Here is a 16,626-nt window from a genome sequence, read left to right as displayed (position 1 = left end):
CGGCGGGTCACCGGCGGGGGCGGGTCCGGGGGGGGCTGCCTGCGGGCCTACCCGGCGCTGCCGGTGTGGGTGGTGGAGGACCACCAGGACGTGAGTGCCCGGCGCTGGGCGGTGGAATGGGGAGTCCCTCGGGTGGTGCATGGGGAGTAGCTTCGTTTCTTTCTTTCTTTCTTTCTTTTTCCACAGCGTGGAGGCTTGGTCTGGTAGGTGGAAGCGAAGGGAGATGCCCGGTGGAACCCCTGTGCGGTCGCGGGCCGCCTCCCGGCAGGATGCGCCTTCCCGCGAATGTAGCCGGGTTCTCCCTGCTGTAGGTGCTTCCTTGGGAATAGTCCCCGCCTCCGCAGCCATGCCCAGGCCTTAAACCTGCGTTCTTTTTCACTAGTGAAACGTAAATGAAGTTCAATGCCCAGGTGACCTGAATTTCCTTCGCGGTTCAGCGATTAAGTTAATTAATGCCATGATCGGATTTTGGCGTCTTTTTAAGCAATTATTGCTGCCTTTTTTTTTTTTTTCCTTGAGTCGTAGTTGCTATAGTTAAAAGGAGACAATACCTACATTACACTGCTCTTAGAATTAGCTAGGCATTAGTGCAGTACTTGGAAGCTCAGCCCTACACAGTATATGGCATGTCAACAGCAAATTGGTAAATATAATCACATCCCAACAAGCAGATTGACTGCCACTTGATGAGAAATGTTAAATTTGGGACTTTGGTTTTTTTAGTTAAGTAAGTAAACAAGGGGGTGAAGAAGGAGTTGCTTTTGAACTGCTGTTTCTGTTTTCTCATATGGTTTGCTTATAGTAGCATAAGCCGAGGCCTTAGTCCTAAGTAAGCGGATTCTTTAGCCAGTGGTACAGAAGCCCGCTGATTTCAGTGAGGATTGCTGGGGGCATGAAGACCCTGTGGAGGAAAAAGTGAAAAATATTAACTCTATCAGTGTTTTGCAAACAGAAAGTTTTAGTGTAATAAAGTTTATTAAAGAAAATCATGTTCTGAACTTGTAAGTAAATAGTTTAACGCAGGTCATTTTTGCTAAGAGTCACTGAAATATGTGATGCTGTGATAGCTGGTTTTCCATGGTAACCAAGGACTAAGAGTGTCACTGTGATAGGAGTACTGAGATAATGACTATTAATGGTTCATCTTTGTTTTACTCTCTATACTTCTGTTTTCAGTTAACTTAACGAAGTCTATTCATACTAAATATATACACTGTGTTTTCAGTATATGTGTGTATATGCATTGGTCTATCTTGCATAAAGCATATATGGCCTTTCATCCCAAAGCATAAGAACTTCACAGAAACTTTATACAGTCCTTTGCTGACACTGATGTTCCTCTAGGGCAAGGTGTCACTAGATGCATCGTACTTTGATTAATAATAACAGCTGGTATAAAGGAAATTTTGTTCTTAATCTGAAGTAGGAGAACTTTTTAACTTTAATTGCAAAGAATGTAGATTTTTCAGGTAGTCCAGATTACTTCCTTTTTCCAAAGAAGTAATAAGTCATGGATCAGGGAACCCTTGTTATTTTTAACCTTGTTTTATCTGCTGTTACAGTAGTGTACATATTACTGCATATGTAGTGGGTAAACTGAGGAATTTATTACTAGGCAGATTGCATACAGTCCAAATTTCAGCTGTCAGACATGTTTTATGGTTATGCCCATGCAGTACACAGGATTTGTCATCTTAATCAGTTTTATGCCAAAAAATTAGCTCAGTTTCTGTTGTAATGTAGAGATCACGTGTAATTTTTATTGCCCAGTCCTTTTACAGTCTTCACATTCCCTGTATAATAGGAATGTGATTCACAGTCCTTGCTGGATTTGTTCTGGCAGCTAAGGCAGTTATTGTCCTGTAACTGTGGGAGGGACTCCCATGTACTGCAGTTCGGTGTAAGAGGTATCATAAATCAGCCATCATTTTTCTCATTTTGCCACCCTACGTTATTGCACTTCAGTGGTTCGCTACGCTATAAATTGATGAGTTGCCTCATCTCCTGTTTTTCCCACCTTTGAGTGAAGACCTTCAGCAGGGGATAAGGTTGGGCAGTTAAGAAAGGTAGTCTCTTTATTGCAGTCACTAAATCATGTAGGGATTAGGAATTAATCTTTCTTCAAAGGAGATAGGTTAAAAGATCAGCTAAAGTTTAAATGATGGTGGGATCAGTTTTCACTCTCTATTAGTTAACTTATAAAACACAAGTAATGAGATGTTTTTATCTCCACAGCACCCACGCATGGTGAGGAAGCTTTATAGCATGGAGAAGGCAATGCAGGGGCAATGTTCTGTAGAAGAGGAAATGCCTTCCTGGGATTCAGTTGTAAATGAAAAAACTAGGAATTAAGTTGAATGATGAGTGAGAAGAGCTTCTGCAAACAAGACTTCCTATAAAGAAGGAAGGAGGGAGTAAAGCTATGATTCTTCATCAGCTTCTCATGTGTGGAACTCTTGGGCTCATAATGATTACAGTTCATGAGCTGTCTTGCTGCTGGAGTTGTTTCCCCTTTGTATTGTTTTCCATCTCCTCGTTCCTCTAACCCAAATTCTAAAGGATTACGAGTGGGACTAGTGTTTTTGCTGTTAAAGCCATTGCATTTTTTAGCTCACTGGTTACAATGGAAATATTTTTATTTGTGTTGTTTTAGGTGCTACCTTTCATCTATCGTGCCATTGGTTCAAAGCATCTTCCTGCCAGTAACATCAGCTTTGTTCATCTTGATTCCCATCCAGACCTTCTTATTCCTGTGAATATGCCTGCAGACACTGTATTTGACAAAGAAGCTCTTTTTAGGTAAGTCCTCGGTACTGCATCAGAATACTTTTAAGTCTGCTTCCTGCTGCCTTTGATTTACAGTGAATATTGGTATGACTGCATAGAATGTATGAGCAAAAGAGGTGTAAGTCAGCCTCAAGTTGTGTCTTCTGTCTTTTCACTTTTACTGAAAACTTAATTTTTTTTGACAGAAAAAGTTATGATTGTGTTTTCTGAATGTGGTCAAATATTTAAGTCGCATATCAAGCAATTTAAGACTTCCAAATTTACTTTGTTTAGTTGTTCAGTAGTATATCATGTTATTAGGCCAATTAGTTCCTCTGAGTAACAGGACAGCACCCTGAGTGGGTGCTTTATGTCTGAACAGCTGTGGTTTTAAAACAGCCTTTCTCTCTTCATACTGCAAAATTGACTTTGAGATTGAAATAACATCTCCTATGTTGACATGGTGAATATGTGAAATTGAACAAGGTTTTCCTATTAAGATCATTAAGACCAATATTTTCCCCCAACTTCTTAGGTAGGTAACAAGCCACAGAGTGATCTTTGCTATTGTCTTTCTTTTCCTGTTTTAAAATAAGTATCGATTGCTTCAGTGTTATGGTGATTTAGCAATGACCAGATGATGTAATTGCTATGTAAGTAATTGTATCATGCTACCCATAGTCACTATTTTGTTTTCTTTGTTGGATGAATAAGTTTTGTGGACTACATCACACACCTAAAAAAAGAGGGTGTTGATAATCAGGAAAGTTGCTATTCTGTAGGTGCTGATTGACTCACTTTAATTACTGAGATTATAATTAAAATCTACTTGGAGCAGTTTACAATAAAATACTGCTTGAGGTCAGTTGAAAGTTATTTAGAACTGTGTTGATGATGCTTCTTGTACTTTCCTCTGTGTGATGTATCAAGAGAAAAAGGACAACAAATCCATGTAGTTTATAATCAAAGTGCCATACTAAGAGTGAAGCTGATTGCACTCTATAATTCTAAGTTTTTTAATTCTACTGTAGACATTTTTGGTCTGTCTTATGAATAAAGATTTCCCTCTTTTTCTTTCTTTGATGAGGTGAACCTTACACAGAGTACTAATTTCAGATGATTTGTATGGGGGCTTTCAAGATGTGGAAGGTGTTTGTTGTGTTCTTGGCCCTGTTTTACTTACAGGGAAAGTAACAATATTATCTCCAGCCTTTCTCCATTCATTACAGTGAATTAAGTATTGAGAACTGGATTATGCCTGCTGTTTACGCTGGCCATATTTCTCAAGTAGTATGGCTTCACCCACCCTGGGCTCAGCAGATCTCAGAAGGAAAACACCATTTTTTAATTGGGAAAGACATATCAACAACTACAATCAGGTAAATTGTCTGCTGTCATATGCTAATAATATAAAGGCTATCTCTGTAGCTTTTCATGGGTGTTTTTTTGTATTCTTGGATAAAGATGAAAATTTAATTTGTATTTGTGAGTTCCTTAGGTCCTACTGTGACTGACTGTTTGTGTGCATAGGTACAGTTAAAATTGTACCTTAAATTCTTTTTTTTATAGGTAAATCTAGCTATTCACAATACATTTCAACTACCCAAGTTTTAAATTAGTTCTCTTCATTAAAGTCAAAACCTCAGAAAGCAGTAATTTTTAACAGAGAATTTGGGTAACAGAGGGCAGCAATTAGATCCTCCTCAGTCCTCCCGTATCAGGACAAAACAAACCCAGTTCCCTCAGCTTCCCCGTCATGTGCTCCGGCCCTCTAATCACCTTAGCAGCCCTTCTTCAGTTTGTCATCATCTCTCTTGTCCTGGAGGCCCAAACCTGGGCAGAGTATGTCAAATGGGACCTCACTGGTGCTGAATAAGAGGAGATATCCCTTGCCTTCCCTTGCCTTCCCTTGCCTTCCCTTGCCTTCCCTTGCCTTCCCCATGTGTGTGTTTTTGTTTGTTTGTTTGTTTTGTTTTTTTAAGTTAATATACTAGTTAAGCACTGAAACAGCTATACAGGCAGATGGTGAAATCTCCATTCTTCGATAAAGTCAAAACTCAACTGGACGAAGGCCTGGTCAGCCTCATCTAGCTTTGAAGTTAGTTCTGCTTCAATCAGATGATTGACAAGAGACTTCCAGATGTCCCTTCCAATTTTAATCATTCTGTGATTCAAGTTCCAGTCAGAGCCCCTCATCATTCTGCGGGATGCAGTCAATGACAATTTCACATTCACCATATTCACTGCATTGTGATTTTGTACGGCTTGAATGGACATTTACAAATCGTGTTTCTTGCCAGCATATTGGAATAAATCTTTTGAAGCAAGTTTAACAGAAGGCAGCAGAGAAATGCTTTGTTTTACCACCTAAAATAAAACACAAAAGCTCTGCAATTCTGAATTTGAGGCCTGAAGTAAACCTAAATAAGATGACAAAAGCTGGTGCTTTCAGTTACATTTAACCATGAGAACTAGCACACATACAGAAATACTTCATGGTGGCTGAATAGCTCTCCCACAGATCCTCTGGTCGCCTTAGCAACCTTGAAAACAACATTTCCAGCTGCCTTTTGAAGACGGTCAGGTACCTTTTCTTCAGGTTCTAGACTTACAAAAATCATGAAAGAAGAAAGGGAAAGAGTCCTCAGAAGTATGAACTTCCTAAAAGTTTTGTTGACAACAGGTGGCTGGATAGGCAATAGATCTCTTAGTTAGTGTCCCACTAAGGGAAAGGCTGTAGCATGAGCTCGTGTTGAACCCTGGAGAATTTCTGAGAAGAGGCCCTGTGAACGCCCCATCAACAAGATGAAGTTGTGATCCAGGCTGTCACCTTAGCAGGCCTAAGACAATGCAGCCACAAGACACGGGGGAACTAAGCTTCAGATTTCTGCTGCTCATGAAATTACTTGTCTTTGTGGTTGATTGATGATGATACCCTGTAATCCAATGAGGCCTTAACACAAGTGAGCAGAAGTTCACACTTCTTCTTAAGCTTATTTTTTAATCTGAATTTATGATGCTTAATGTACTGAAATATGGTTTGAAAATAATATTCTTTAAATTTTCACTGTAAGTGGAGTTTTTAGCTTTGTTCGTTTTTGTTTGTTTTTAATTAAGTGGATACCATTGATATGTAGCTATTCATTCTCAAGTTACCTGCTCTCCCCCGCTTAGAATAGGGAATCTTTATTGGTGGTAAAGAAAAGTTAAATGCTACCTATTAATTCATACCATTTTACTTTTACTAAATCAGTATCCATGGGTTTCAGGGCACTTCTCAAGCACCACTAACAGAATTTTCCTTAAAAAATAGGCAATCCAAGACAAAATAGCCATAGCTTTGCAGTCTTACATGCCATAAGATTGACAATATCTTGTTAAATTTGGGATGTTGTCTTTAAAATGCAATTCAATGGCAAATTAACATAGAATATCCTTCTTATCCATTAAAAACCTTGTAGGGCTATCATAAAAAATATAGAGTGAATTTTAATACATTGATTCAGCAATAAAGAACTAGAAAAAAACTTCAATTTAAAAACCTGAGGATTAAAATAAATACTTTTGTGTACACAGTTTTATTGCTTTTGTTACCCATCAAACATCTACTCATTCTTCTCATGATCCCTTAAGTGTACATGCTTTTTCCTAAGCTCTTTGCAAAGATGTATATTAACTGTGAGTTATTGTCAATTGTAGGGTTACAGGTACAGATTGTTACTTTTTAAGTGATGGTCTTTATGTCCCTGCTGATCAGCTAGAAAACCAGAAGCCTTTAAATTTACACGTCATTCTCATCAATCCTACCGAAGCATCAAACAGCCAGGAAGAAAATGGTGAAGTAGCATCTGCTAAGAGACTGAAGCTAAATACAGATGACACAGCAAGCACCGTTTCTGCCTCTTCATCAGTGGTTCCTGGTCACCTTGATCACAGCACCCCAAGTCTGAAGAAAAAGGAAGTACAAAGCGCAAGTGCGCCGAACAAGGCAGGAACATTGTCAGAGTGCTCAGCTTCAAGCTCTCTCAGAAACGGTGAATGCCCAATAAGGGAAGTTGTTAAAGATGTCTGCCAAGTACTGCAGAAAGGGGATGCATATGTTTTAGACATTGACTTAGATTTTTTTTCAGTTAAAAATCCATTCAAAGAAATGTACACACAGGTAAGCATGAGAACAGAGAGGCCTCTTACCATTCACAAAAGATTTATGTCGATGGAGAAACTGTCATCTAAGCTAAATTAGCAGATCAGCTGATCATGATTAATGATTCATGGTAATATTTGAAGGAGAGACATTGTAAGGGAGTGTTTGCTCCACCAAAGCATTACAACAACCTAATAGGGGTAGATCCTTATATTTGAAATTGGTATTGAGTGCACATTCACACTGAGAGGTGTATGGCTCATTTCTGCTTGTTGCTTGGGACATAAAGCTATGCTTGGGTTTCCAAAGGTAATGTTCCGAATACCCACAGCAAGATTTGTCAGGGAGGGATGACAGATTGTATCATTTTTTATCATATTGGAAAGCCACAATGGTACCAGGAGACTCTGCCTTTCAAAAAGGCATGGTGGTGGTGATTATCTGAAGAGTGGTAACTTGTTCTGATGAGAGGCTGTTACTCTCATTTCCTTTGTCTGGACTGCCGAGTATAAGGATGAGCAAGCAGCTGTTGTCTCTGATGCTGTGGCTTTGAGCCTAAGACTCTGCCTTGTATTCCATTTATAACTTGGCTGCACAGCAAAGGTAGCTTACCTGTATAGAGTCATAAATATGTAGATCCTCAAAGGTGCAAAGCAGTTAGCACCTTTTCTTGACATGAACAGGATTTTTAGGAGCTAACTAATGTGCCCTGAAAATTGGGTGTGGCACCTAGGTTTACAAATTCTTCTGCAATCTCCTGACTGTTTTTAGCATTTAAATCTCTCTTTTTAAACACTGTTTTAACTTCAGCCTATGCTGGAAAACATCTGACATCTTTGAGTTTCAGCTAGACTACTGCTTTCTTGTTCACCATAAAGAAGTGAATATAGTGTCCCTGACCTCTGTTAGCTTCTGACATTCAGTATTTATGATCACAGTGTCTTCAGACAACGTGCAATGCCAGTTGTTCTGAATCAGAAAGAGAAGCATACAGCAAACGGAAAGCACTGTGGGGGTCTTGCCATATAAGAATAAAATTCAATACCCCTCTTAGGGCTTGAAATACATTCTGAATAAAATAATGGAGGAGGGTTTTTTTTTGGGGGTGGTGGTGTTTTGTTTCTTGTGCTTTTTTTTGGTTTTATGCTATGATGGGTTCTCAGTTCTGGGAACCACTTTCAGAAGTGGACTTGCACAGAGCACCCAGCATACCTTTTTTGATATAACGATTAATCGTTATTATTTCATAACTATGTTCCCTTTATTGTAAATTATGATAATTCCATCCAAAAATTTTTCCCAAATTAACACTTGAAATGTAGGAATCCAAGGAAAAGCTAAAAAGCAAGTATAGTTCACCAATCCAGAAGAATATTGTCTTCCCACCAAAAAAGTCTAAAATCCAAAACATTGTCCTAAAGATGCTTTGTATTTCTGTAAAAATTTAATAGTCTACCCTTCTTTTCTCCCTCTGCTCTGAAAAATTCATGAATGTTCACCTTTTTAATGCTGTTAAGTAAATAATGAGATCTGTTTATCCTTGATTAATTAAACCTGAATATTATCAAGGAATAGGGCTGACAAGCCCATGTAATAGTTTACTTGTGAACTTGTTAGCCAGGCAGCCTGAAGCCCTTACCTGTCCTGTTTTCCTTTACAATCATACTCTCTTGTTGGTTTTGTCTGTCTAAATCTGCCATCTCAGTTTTACTCAGCATCTCATTGGGACCTTAGTTCAGCAACATGTATGTTTAATTTCAGAGACTCTTTAACCAAGAGACGATAAATACTTAGTTTTTAAAGCTCTGTTCTTGAAATTAGGTTTAAAGTTAAGTAATTCCACAGTGTTTGGCTGAGGCCATGAATTATTGCTTTCTCAAGCCTCACAGCCTCTTCCTCACCTGCATTTGTAGAGAGTTGTCTGCAGTACTAAAGTAGAGGAATGATCTTGGTGATCAAATTCTTTTTTTGAAGAAGGAAGGCTTCGAGGATTTTGTTTCTCATTTGAAGAGTCTAATTTTTTGCCTCTTTTTTCTTTTTCAAAGACAGAATATGAGCTTTTGCAAGAGTTGTACAATTTCAAGAAGCCTCACAGAAATGCAACAGAGGTATGGTATTTCCTTGTGGGATGTATGAGGGAATGATTCTTTTGACTTACCCAATAAAAACGAGTTACGACAAGGAAGGAACCTATGAAAGGTGCTTAATGAAGTGGTCTCCAATTAAGCTATGCAGCATGCTGAATACTAATCAGCAGCATCTTAGGAATTCTGTCCTATTAAACATTTTGGTTAAACATGTGAATTGCATAAATATTTAGCATGAGTGTGAAAATTAATTTCTGTAAACAAGTGGTAATTGACAAGGAAGAAATGAAAACATAGTAAGTCATCTTCAGTCTCCTTTTTATGGCTCAACAGGGCTTTGGTTTGGGTTTGTTTTGGTTTGGGGTGTTTTTTGTGTTTTGTTCTTTTTTTTTAATCCCTCCAGGCTTTCCCCTTCCTTGCCCTAGTTGCTCTTCCTTGATAGTCAGAGCTGTGCTGAATGCCTAACTGGTATTTTACCTATTTATTTAGATGTGGAAAGGCTGGTATTATACCACTGTAATGTACTTTTCATTGTATGTGTTGTGTGCTTCTGAATCATGGAAATGTAAGCCTGCTGTAGCTGCCAAAATAGTCCTTCAGCCCTGAGCCCAAACCATGGGGACAGCCATATTAATGGTCATTACACCAAATAATTTCTAAACAAGGTCTTGTCTTTGCTTTCGTAATCTCATCTGAACACTATTACAGAGAGATTCAACACATATACTTATCACAGATTAATGAATCCTAATTAATGTGTGTATAAAGAAATTGAGGTATGTGGAAGATTGTACAATTGATTCTCATATTTCTTAGTCAATCAGCAATAAAAACAGGTGCCTATTTAAAAGGTAGTTAAATGTAAAAGGGGTAAACGCTCGTGATTTAAGTGCCCGATATGATTTCAGGGCATACGTTATTTACAAAAGCCAACAAATTTATAGGAGGCAGCTGAAACGGTTAGCAGACAGTGAGTAATGGATAGGTATAGAACTGAACAAGGCAAGACTAGATTTGTGGATGTTTTTATAGTGAGACAGTCAATTTAAAGGGTTTGAAGGTAGAAAGCTAGTCAACTTTGTGTTTTTCAAAGCTTCAGAAAATATCCTCGATGTCGAGTTTCTTAAAATCCATTTTTGTAGTTCCAGAGTATGGTTAGATGTACATTTCTATCATACTACAAGATAATAGTGTGTTGTTTGAGGTTTTTTGTTTGGTTTTGTTTTTTAAGTAGTATAGAGGGGGCTCGGATGTGTCTTTAATGTAAGTTACTGGTGCTGCTTAGAAAAGTATCTTATTCATACCCCAGGACAGGATCATAAAGCTGTACTTCATGAACGGTTGATACCCTCAGCTCTTAGAAATTAGCCCAAAGTTGACATCACTGGCCAAAAGCAGCAGTATCTGTTATATGATACAGCCAGCAGAATCCTAAGAGGGAATTGTTATGTTCTTAATCGTTACCCATCTATTCCAATGTGCTTTTTAATAATTTTTGTTCACACACCACTGCACTTTTAATACCAAATATGCCAAGCATTGCTTTTCATTTGATATGTTATGTAGGATCTCTTTCTGCAAATGTTTGCATGTACAAAACTGTTTTCATGTATGTAGCCTCACTCCAAGAAGATTGCCTCTTTATGTATTCTCAACTTTTTAAGAAAGGGCATAAACCTTTGCAGGATCAGAGCAATAACTGACATTTTAAATTAATTCTATTTTTTTTTTCAGGCACACAGAGCTGAAACAACCTCAGAGCATCAAATAGCCCATTTTGTTTTGTTTTTCTGAACATGCATTTGATTTAATTATATTCTTCTTTTTTTAAAACTTAAAAAATTAAATTCTCCTTTCATCATAAAAATGTAAAGCTTGTACTCCTCTGAGCATTTCAGTGCTATAGAAACAAATCCAACAATTAGTCATATACAGTTTTTTAGCTCTCCCTGGTGTGTTCTGCCAGAATGTAGATGTGGCTTTTTTTTGTTTGTTGTGGGAAAGACAGAGCAGAGAGAGTTGATTTGTTCTGAAGGTATAACAGCTTCTGCAGGCATTCATTCTGATCCTCTTGAAAAGACGTTCTGTAGTAATGAATCAGTTGTTTCTGATTCCCCACTTTCAGTAGATCAATCATTTCAGAATTTAAATCATAGGATAAGCCATGACATTCTTACTTCTTTTTTTCCTAACATACTTTTACATGTGCTTATTTAAAGGAGGGCTTGCTGGATTGTGTTGAAAACCGTGTTCATCAGCTAGAAGATCTGGAAGCAGCATTTGCAGATTTGTGTGACAATGATGATGAAGAGACCCTACAGAAGTGGGCTTCGTACCCTGGGTAGGAGATTTCTAAATGGCTTAAAATGCAAATAGTAGTTTGGGAACCGATTCGCCCACCACCTTGCTTACAGAAAAGGAGAGAGGCTGAATAGGATCTATGCAAGGCTACCATTTTTCCTTTAGTTCTAGAGGAGAAAGAGTCAGACAAAACAAAAGAAAAGGCAGTCTGCTGTCTTCAGTGCTATGGTAAGCCTTCCAAGATCAGCCTTGTACAGCTTCATGCAAATTCTATTGTCTGTGAAGGGAGGCACATTTGGCGACTAAAAATTTAGTGATCTGTGTGAAGCAGAGCTCTCAAAAAAGCAACAAACTACGGAGGATATGGAGAAGGACTTCTTTGGTGCTCCCGAAGAATCTGCTTTCTGTGGAAAAATGGAAGTGAGTGAAAGGCTGTACCTGAGCAACAGTGTCCACAAAACATCTCAGCAGCATCTGCTATGCTTTTAAACTAAATGTTTTCAGCTGAAAAGAAACAGTAAAATTCTAAGCTTTCCCTTGATGGAAAATCACTCATTTTCCCCATCAAATGCAGCAGTTACCGCCAGACCTGCGTAACAGTGACCACAAGCATTTCCTATCCAGTTCATACAACTTCGAGCTACAACAGCTTCTCCCCAGGTCTGCCCTAAAAGAAGTGCAAAGAAGTCTTGCCAGAGGCAGGTATGAGTATAGGGGCTTTCTAAGAAAGACCTGGTGAAACAGTACAATAGTACCGATAATTTCCATTTTTCTTAGGTGCAAGATGACACGGGCAAATTTCATTTTCAGATCCTAAGCCATGATAACTAAATTTAGTGATCTGTGTGAAGCAGAGCTCTCAAAAAAGCAACAAACTACGGAGGATATGGAGAAGGACTTCTTTGGTGCTCCCGAAGAATCTGCTTTCTGTGGAAAAATGGAAGTGAGTGAAAGGCTGTACCTGAGCAACAGTGTCCACAAAACATCTCAGCAGCATCTGCTATGCTTTTAAACTAAATGTTTTCAGCTGAAAAGAAACAGTAAAATTCCAAGCTTTCCCTTGATGGAAAATCACTCATTTTCCCCATCAAATGCAGCAGTTACCGCCAGACCTGCGTAACAGTGACCACAAGCATTTCCTATCCAGTTCATACAACTTCGAGCTACAACAGCTGCTCCCCAGGTCTGCCCTAAAAGAAGTGCAAAGAAGTCTTGCCAGAGGCAGGTATGAGTATAGGGGCTTTCTAAGAAAGACCTGGTGAAACAACACAATAGTACCGATAATTTCCATTTTTCTTAGGTGCAAGATGACACGGGCAAATTTCATTCAGATCCTAAGCCATGATAACTTCTATTTTCTTCTGGTTTCTCTTTTTTTTCCTTTTTTTTAAACCATTTAAAGTAAATAGATGTATTTCCAACTGTTTATGTAACGAGTTTTGGTTTTGTTTTAACTCCAGAATGAAGCCACTTGTTCAACTAGTTCACAGTTTGAAAACCAGGATGGAAAGCCCAGACTACGAAATGGTAGGTGACTAGGTAAAAGAGCAGAAAGTGGACAGATTTCAAAAGCATAGCTTCAGCAAGGAGGGAGAAGATAATGCTTCATTTCAGACTTGCTTCTTAATTCAGGACTTCGTCAGGTTTTGGTAGTTTTCCTTTTTTTTAATGTCTTATTATTTAGGTCAGCTTTTCTTTTTAAAGATTCTAAAATTCTACCCTGCCAGCCTATATTTAGGCAACATTAATGTGATCTTTCAGGACTGTGACGTCTCAGGCTGCTTCCTGTGAAGGAAGGTTTCATTTCACCAGGGTCTATTGATATACTTTATAGAACTTAACTTAAGGTACCTATTTGTAAAAGATCAGACCTATCATCCTCAAGGGCTGCAGCATACTCTGAATTCATAGGAGAGGTACAGTGTACTGGAGATAATGAAACAATCCATACAACCTCCAGAATTTTATTCTTTTTGTTTAAAGAACACATTGGGGAAAAAAACCCAACTCTTACTGCCTGAAGAGGTGTAAGTTACTTACTGGGCTAGAGATGGTATCTTAGAGACTTTTTATACAGATAAGCTATATCAATAATTCATCAACAGAAATTAAATCTGTTTAATTTGCATGCAGGTCCATCAGGCTGGTCTGACCTGTGATTATATAGAGCTTCCTCACCATGTTAGCACTGAAGAGGAGATTGAAGGCCTCATACAATCTGTTAAAGTTCTACTAAAAGATATGCCTAAGCCCACACTTGTGACAGTTGCTCGGTAAGACTATGCGGATACTTTTACTTTAAAACACTCAGACTGTGCTTACGAAGTTAAATGATTCTATCAATATAGCACTGGTTGGCACTTCTTAAATTCTGTCTTAAAGTGGAAGCCTTACAGTGTAGTGAAAATTGACATTTGAAAATGTTGATCATAAGGCAGTGACAGTATCTGCACAGCTGAGGGAAGGTTCTGTGCTGATGGCCAGTTTTACTGGGCTTTACAGTAGCTAGCACAGATTTCAAAAGCAGTGAAAACATGATGATTTAATGAGCTTCAGCACAGGCTATATAAAGCCTGTGATGAGGCCTTGTGTGTGTTGAGATTGATAGCTGTCGCTGGGGTTTGTACATCTCCGCTACTTTTATTACTTGTGCTAGTAAGAGCAAAACTAGCTTGGACAAGCCTCCATGGGCTGAAATCACACGTTCTAGGGTTCATTGTACTACAGTTAGGATTTCTGTTTTCGGTGAAACTTCTGATGGAAGTGTTTTTCATCTAATAGGCTGAAAGGGATTTATATTCTAGAAAGCTCTAGTAAAGCTTTGTATGGGGTAAAAGTTATGCTTCCAGGATTGTAAGGGTATTATTTGGGAGAACAGGATGGAGTTTGAGGCCAGGGACCTGGGAGAACCAGGGATCTGTCCTGGGAAAACTTAATTTGAAGACCACAGCGTATCTGTTGACAAATTATTGTAATTTAATCACTTCAAAAATACTAAGTGTGCCCTTAAAGGGCAGGCAACAATAGCAGAAGGTGACATGAAATTGTTTTTGTCAACAAGAAATAGTATGGCTAATACCTACAATAAAAGAAAGCTGTATTTCCTGTGCCAGCTGCAGGGTTATCATCCACTGTTGCAGATTATGTAGATCTTGACAGACATAAAATCCAAGAAGTGTCAGCTCTGCTTTTTTACTAGTATCTGTTTGCAGTTCAGTAATAGATACTGTAAATAATGTTATATCCCAGGGATTGTGAAGATTTGTTTTTCAAGTTTTCCTACCTGTTTTACTAGTAGCATTTGAATTTTGCAATCTTAACTTTCCAGCAGTCCTTCAGTTAGATCATTTGCTTGAACTTTGACTGCCAACATGTTGTGTGTCAGAGTCAGGAAGAGAGTAGAACTGGAAGGATGAATAGGTCACATTCCTACTCTGCTCCAGACTTTCTATTCAACTTAGGCAAACTGATACCATTGAAAGTAGTGAGGAGAAGCACAGCACTACGCTTTGAAGGGATACTGGGAGGCAGAACTCACCACAGTTTGAAAGCAGCTTCAGCCTAGACACAGAGCATTACAAGAATACAAAATGTGGTGATGGTGGCGATACCTGTACTCTCTCACGCTTTTTTCGTTTCGTTGTTACAGATCAAGTTTGGATGACTATTGCCCTTCAGAGCAGGTTGACATCATTCAAGAGAAGGTTCTCAATTTACTAGGTTCAGTGTATGGTGCTCTGGATGTGCACTTAGATTACTCAAGCACCTCATCTTTTTTGTGACCTTTCTTCATGTATTGCCCTCTAATGCAGTGGATTAAATTGCATATTAGCTATGGTTGCAAGGGGAAAAATACTGTTGTTTCAGCAGGTGGCACTAGAACCCAAGCTGACCAAGAGCTAGTTTCGAGTTGCATTGCTTTCTCCAAGCTGCATCTGAACTGTTACCTGTTTGGCTTTATTCAGATTATTTCTGTGATTATTATTTTTACTGTCTTGCTTCTTAAAATTGGTGCAAGAGAAACTATTTTTTGTGCATCAGATGTACTTTTCATCTGACTTCTTTAAGTGTCTGTAAAAAAAAAATTACGTATATGTAACTTCTTAAAGTAAATGGATTTCTTTTATGTAATTAAACTTTTTTTGATGGAGTTTGGTGAGTACAGACATGTTCCTGAGTTGCACTGTACCTTTTAAAAAACTTATCTCAATAATGCCATTAAGACATTAGGTGTACATAGTGATTTTTCTTAACTGCTGTGCTCGAGATGACCAAGAATCCCCCTACAGAAACTAAGTGGAGTCAGATCACGTACTGCTTGCGTAAAGTTTTTTGGTTTTTTTAAAGTAAGAGATGCTCATTGCTGGGCTTTTTTTACTGTCAAATCAGTCCCCCTCTTCTGTGCTTCTCTGAATGAAGAAGGATGGCTTGACCTCTGTCTGGCACAACACCATGCCATGTTTCCATTCCAGTATTTCAACAACATCCGATCTAACACAAAACTCCACTTCTGTCTTTCCTCTTTTTCCCTTCCCCAAATACCCCTTTCAAAATGAAACATCAGTCAAAGCAACTTTTGGCTTGATACACTAAGCAGTTAGCATCATCACAGATCAGGACCCAGAGAAAACAGGGGTCTGAAATCTTTCCACACCAATAACAAACTGCCAGTTGCTTCCATGAACCTGTCATGCTGGCAATGCCCTCACAACCACAAAGCCAGTAAGATTACTGCCCTTTCTTAGGGAAATATGGTCCATGTTCAGCTGTTTTGGAGCCCAAAGATTGAACCAAAGAATAAATTATTTGATTCAATGTCATAAATAAGGTCCATATCTATATATCTAAATCTAGATCATCTAGACTGGATGGTGGGGTTAAGTCACCAGACTCGTAAATGAAGAGCTCATTAGAGGACTGACAGGTATCTTTCCTCTTGTAGACAGAAACACGGGCCAGACAACCGGCTCATCAGCACCAAATTTTCCCTCTGTTCCTTCCCTCCAGCTATGCTGTGAGGGTTGTCTGCCTCGTTGCATTGTCCTGTATGGCCGAGGACCTTCCCATTTCCACTGTTACTCCTTTGGAAACAACTGGAGCATTAGAGAGTTGGTGGCAGGGCTGCATACCTGGGACTGGGCTGACTTGAGAGCCTGGGCACATCCCAGCAGTGAGAAAAGCTAGTGCAGGATTGAGCTGAGGGAGGGTGGGGAGAAGTCACCCTGGTTACAGCCATGGCTCCAGCAGGCTGTGTTGTCGAGCCAGCCCCTGGATATCAGAGCCCCCAGGAAACGCTCAGGACAGCTTCAAGGACCATGATGAGACAGG

General features: G+C 39.0%; 1 protein-coding gene across 1 annotated transcript; it reads left to right on the top strand.

Annotated features, from left to right (window-relative positions):
- Positions 1-17: 17 nt before the first annotated feature.
- On the top strand, positions 18-15,446 carry CUNH5orf22 (chromosome unknown C5orf22 homolog). The gene is made up of 9 exons (XM_009279246.2): positions 18-90; positions 2,654-2,799; positions 3,996-4,145; positions 6,466-6,928; positions 8,956-9,018; positions 11,217-11,338; positions 12,759-12,825; positions 13,432-13,571; positions 14,948-15,446. The coding sequence occupies exons 2-9, from the start codon at positions 2,759-2,761 to the stop codon at positions 15,078-15,080; spliced, it is 1,179 nt and encodes a 392-aa protein (XP_009277521.2). The 5' UTR covers positions 18-90; positions 2,654-2,758; the 3' UTR covers positions 15,081-15,446.
- The last annotated feature ends 1,180 nt before the right edge of the window (positions 15,447-16,626 follow it).

Source organism: Aptenodytes forsteri, unplaced genomic scaffold (assembly GCF_000699145.1).
Source record: "Aptenodytes forsteri isolate BGI_AS27 unplaced genomic scaffold, ASM69914v1 Scaffold81, whole genome shotgun sequence".
Classification (NCBI taxonomy): Eukaryota; Metazoa; Chordata; class Aves; order Sphenisciformes; family Spheniscidae; genus Aptenodytes; species Aptenodytes forsteri.
The sequence above is the reverse complement of the archived record's forward strand: the minus strand, read 5'-3'. Positions and strand labels throughout refer to the sequence as shown.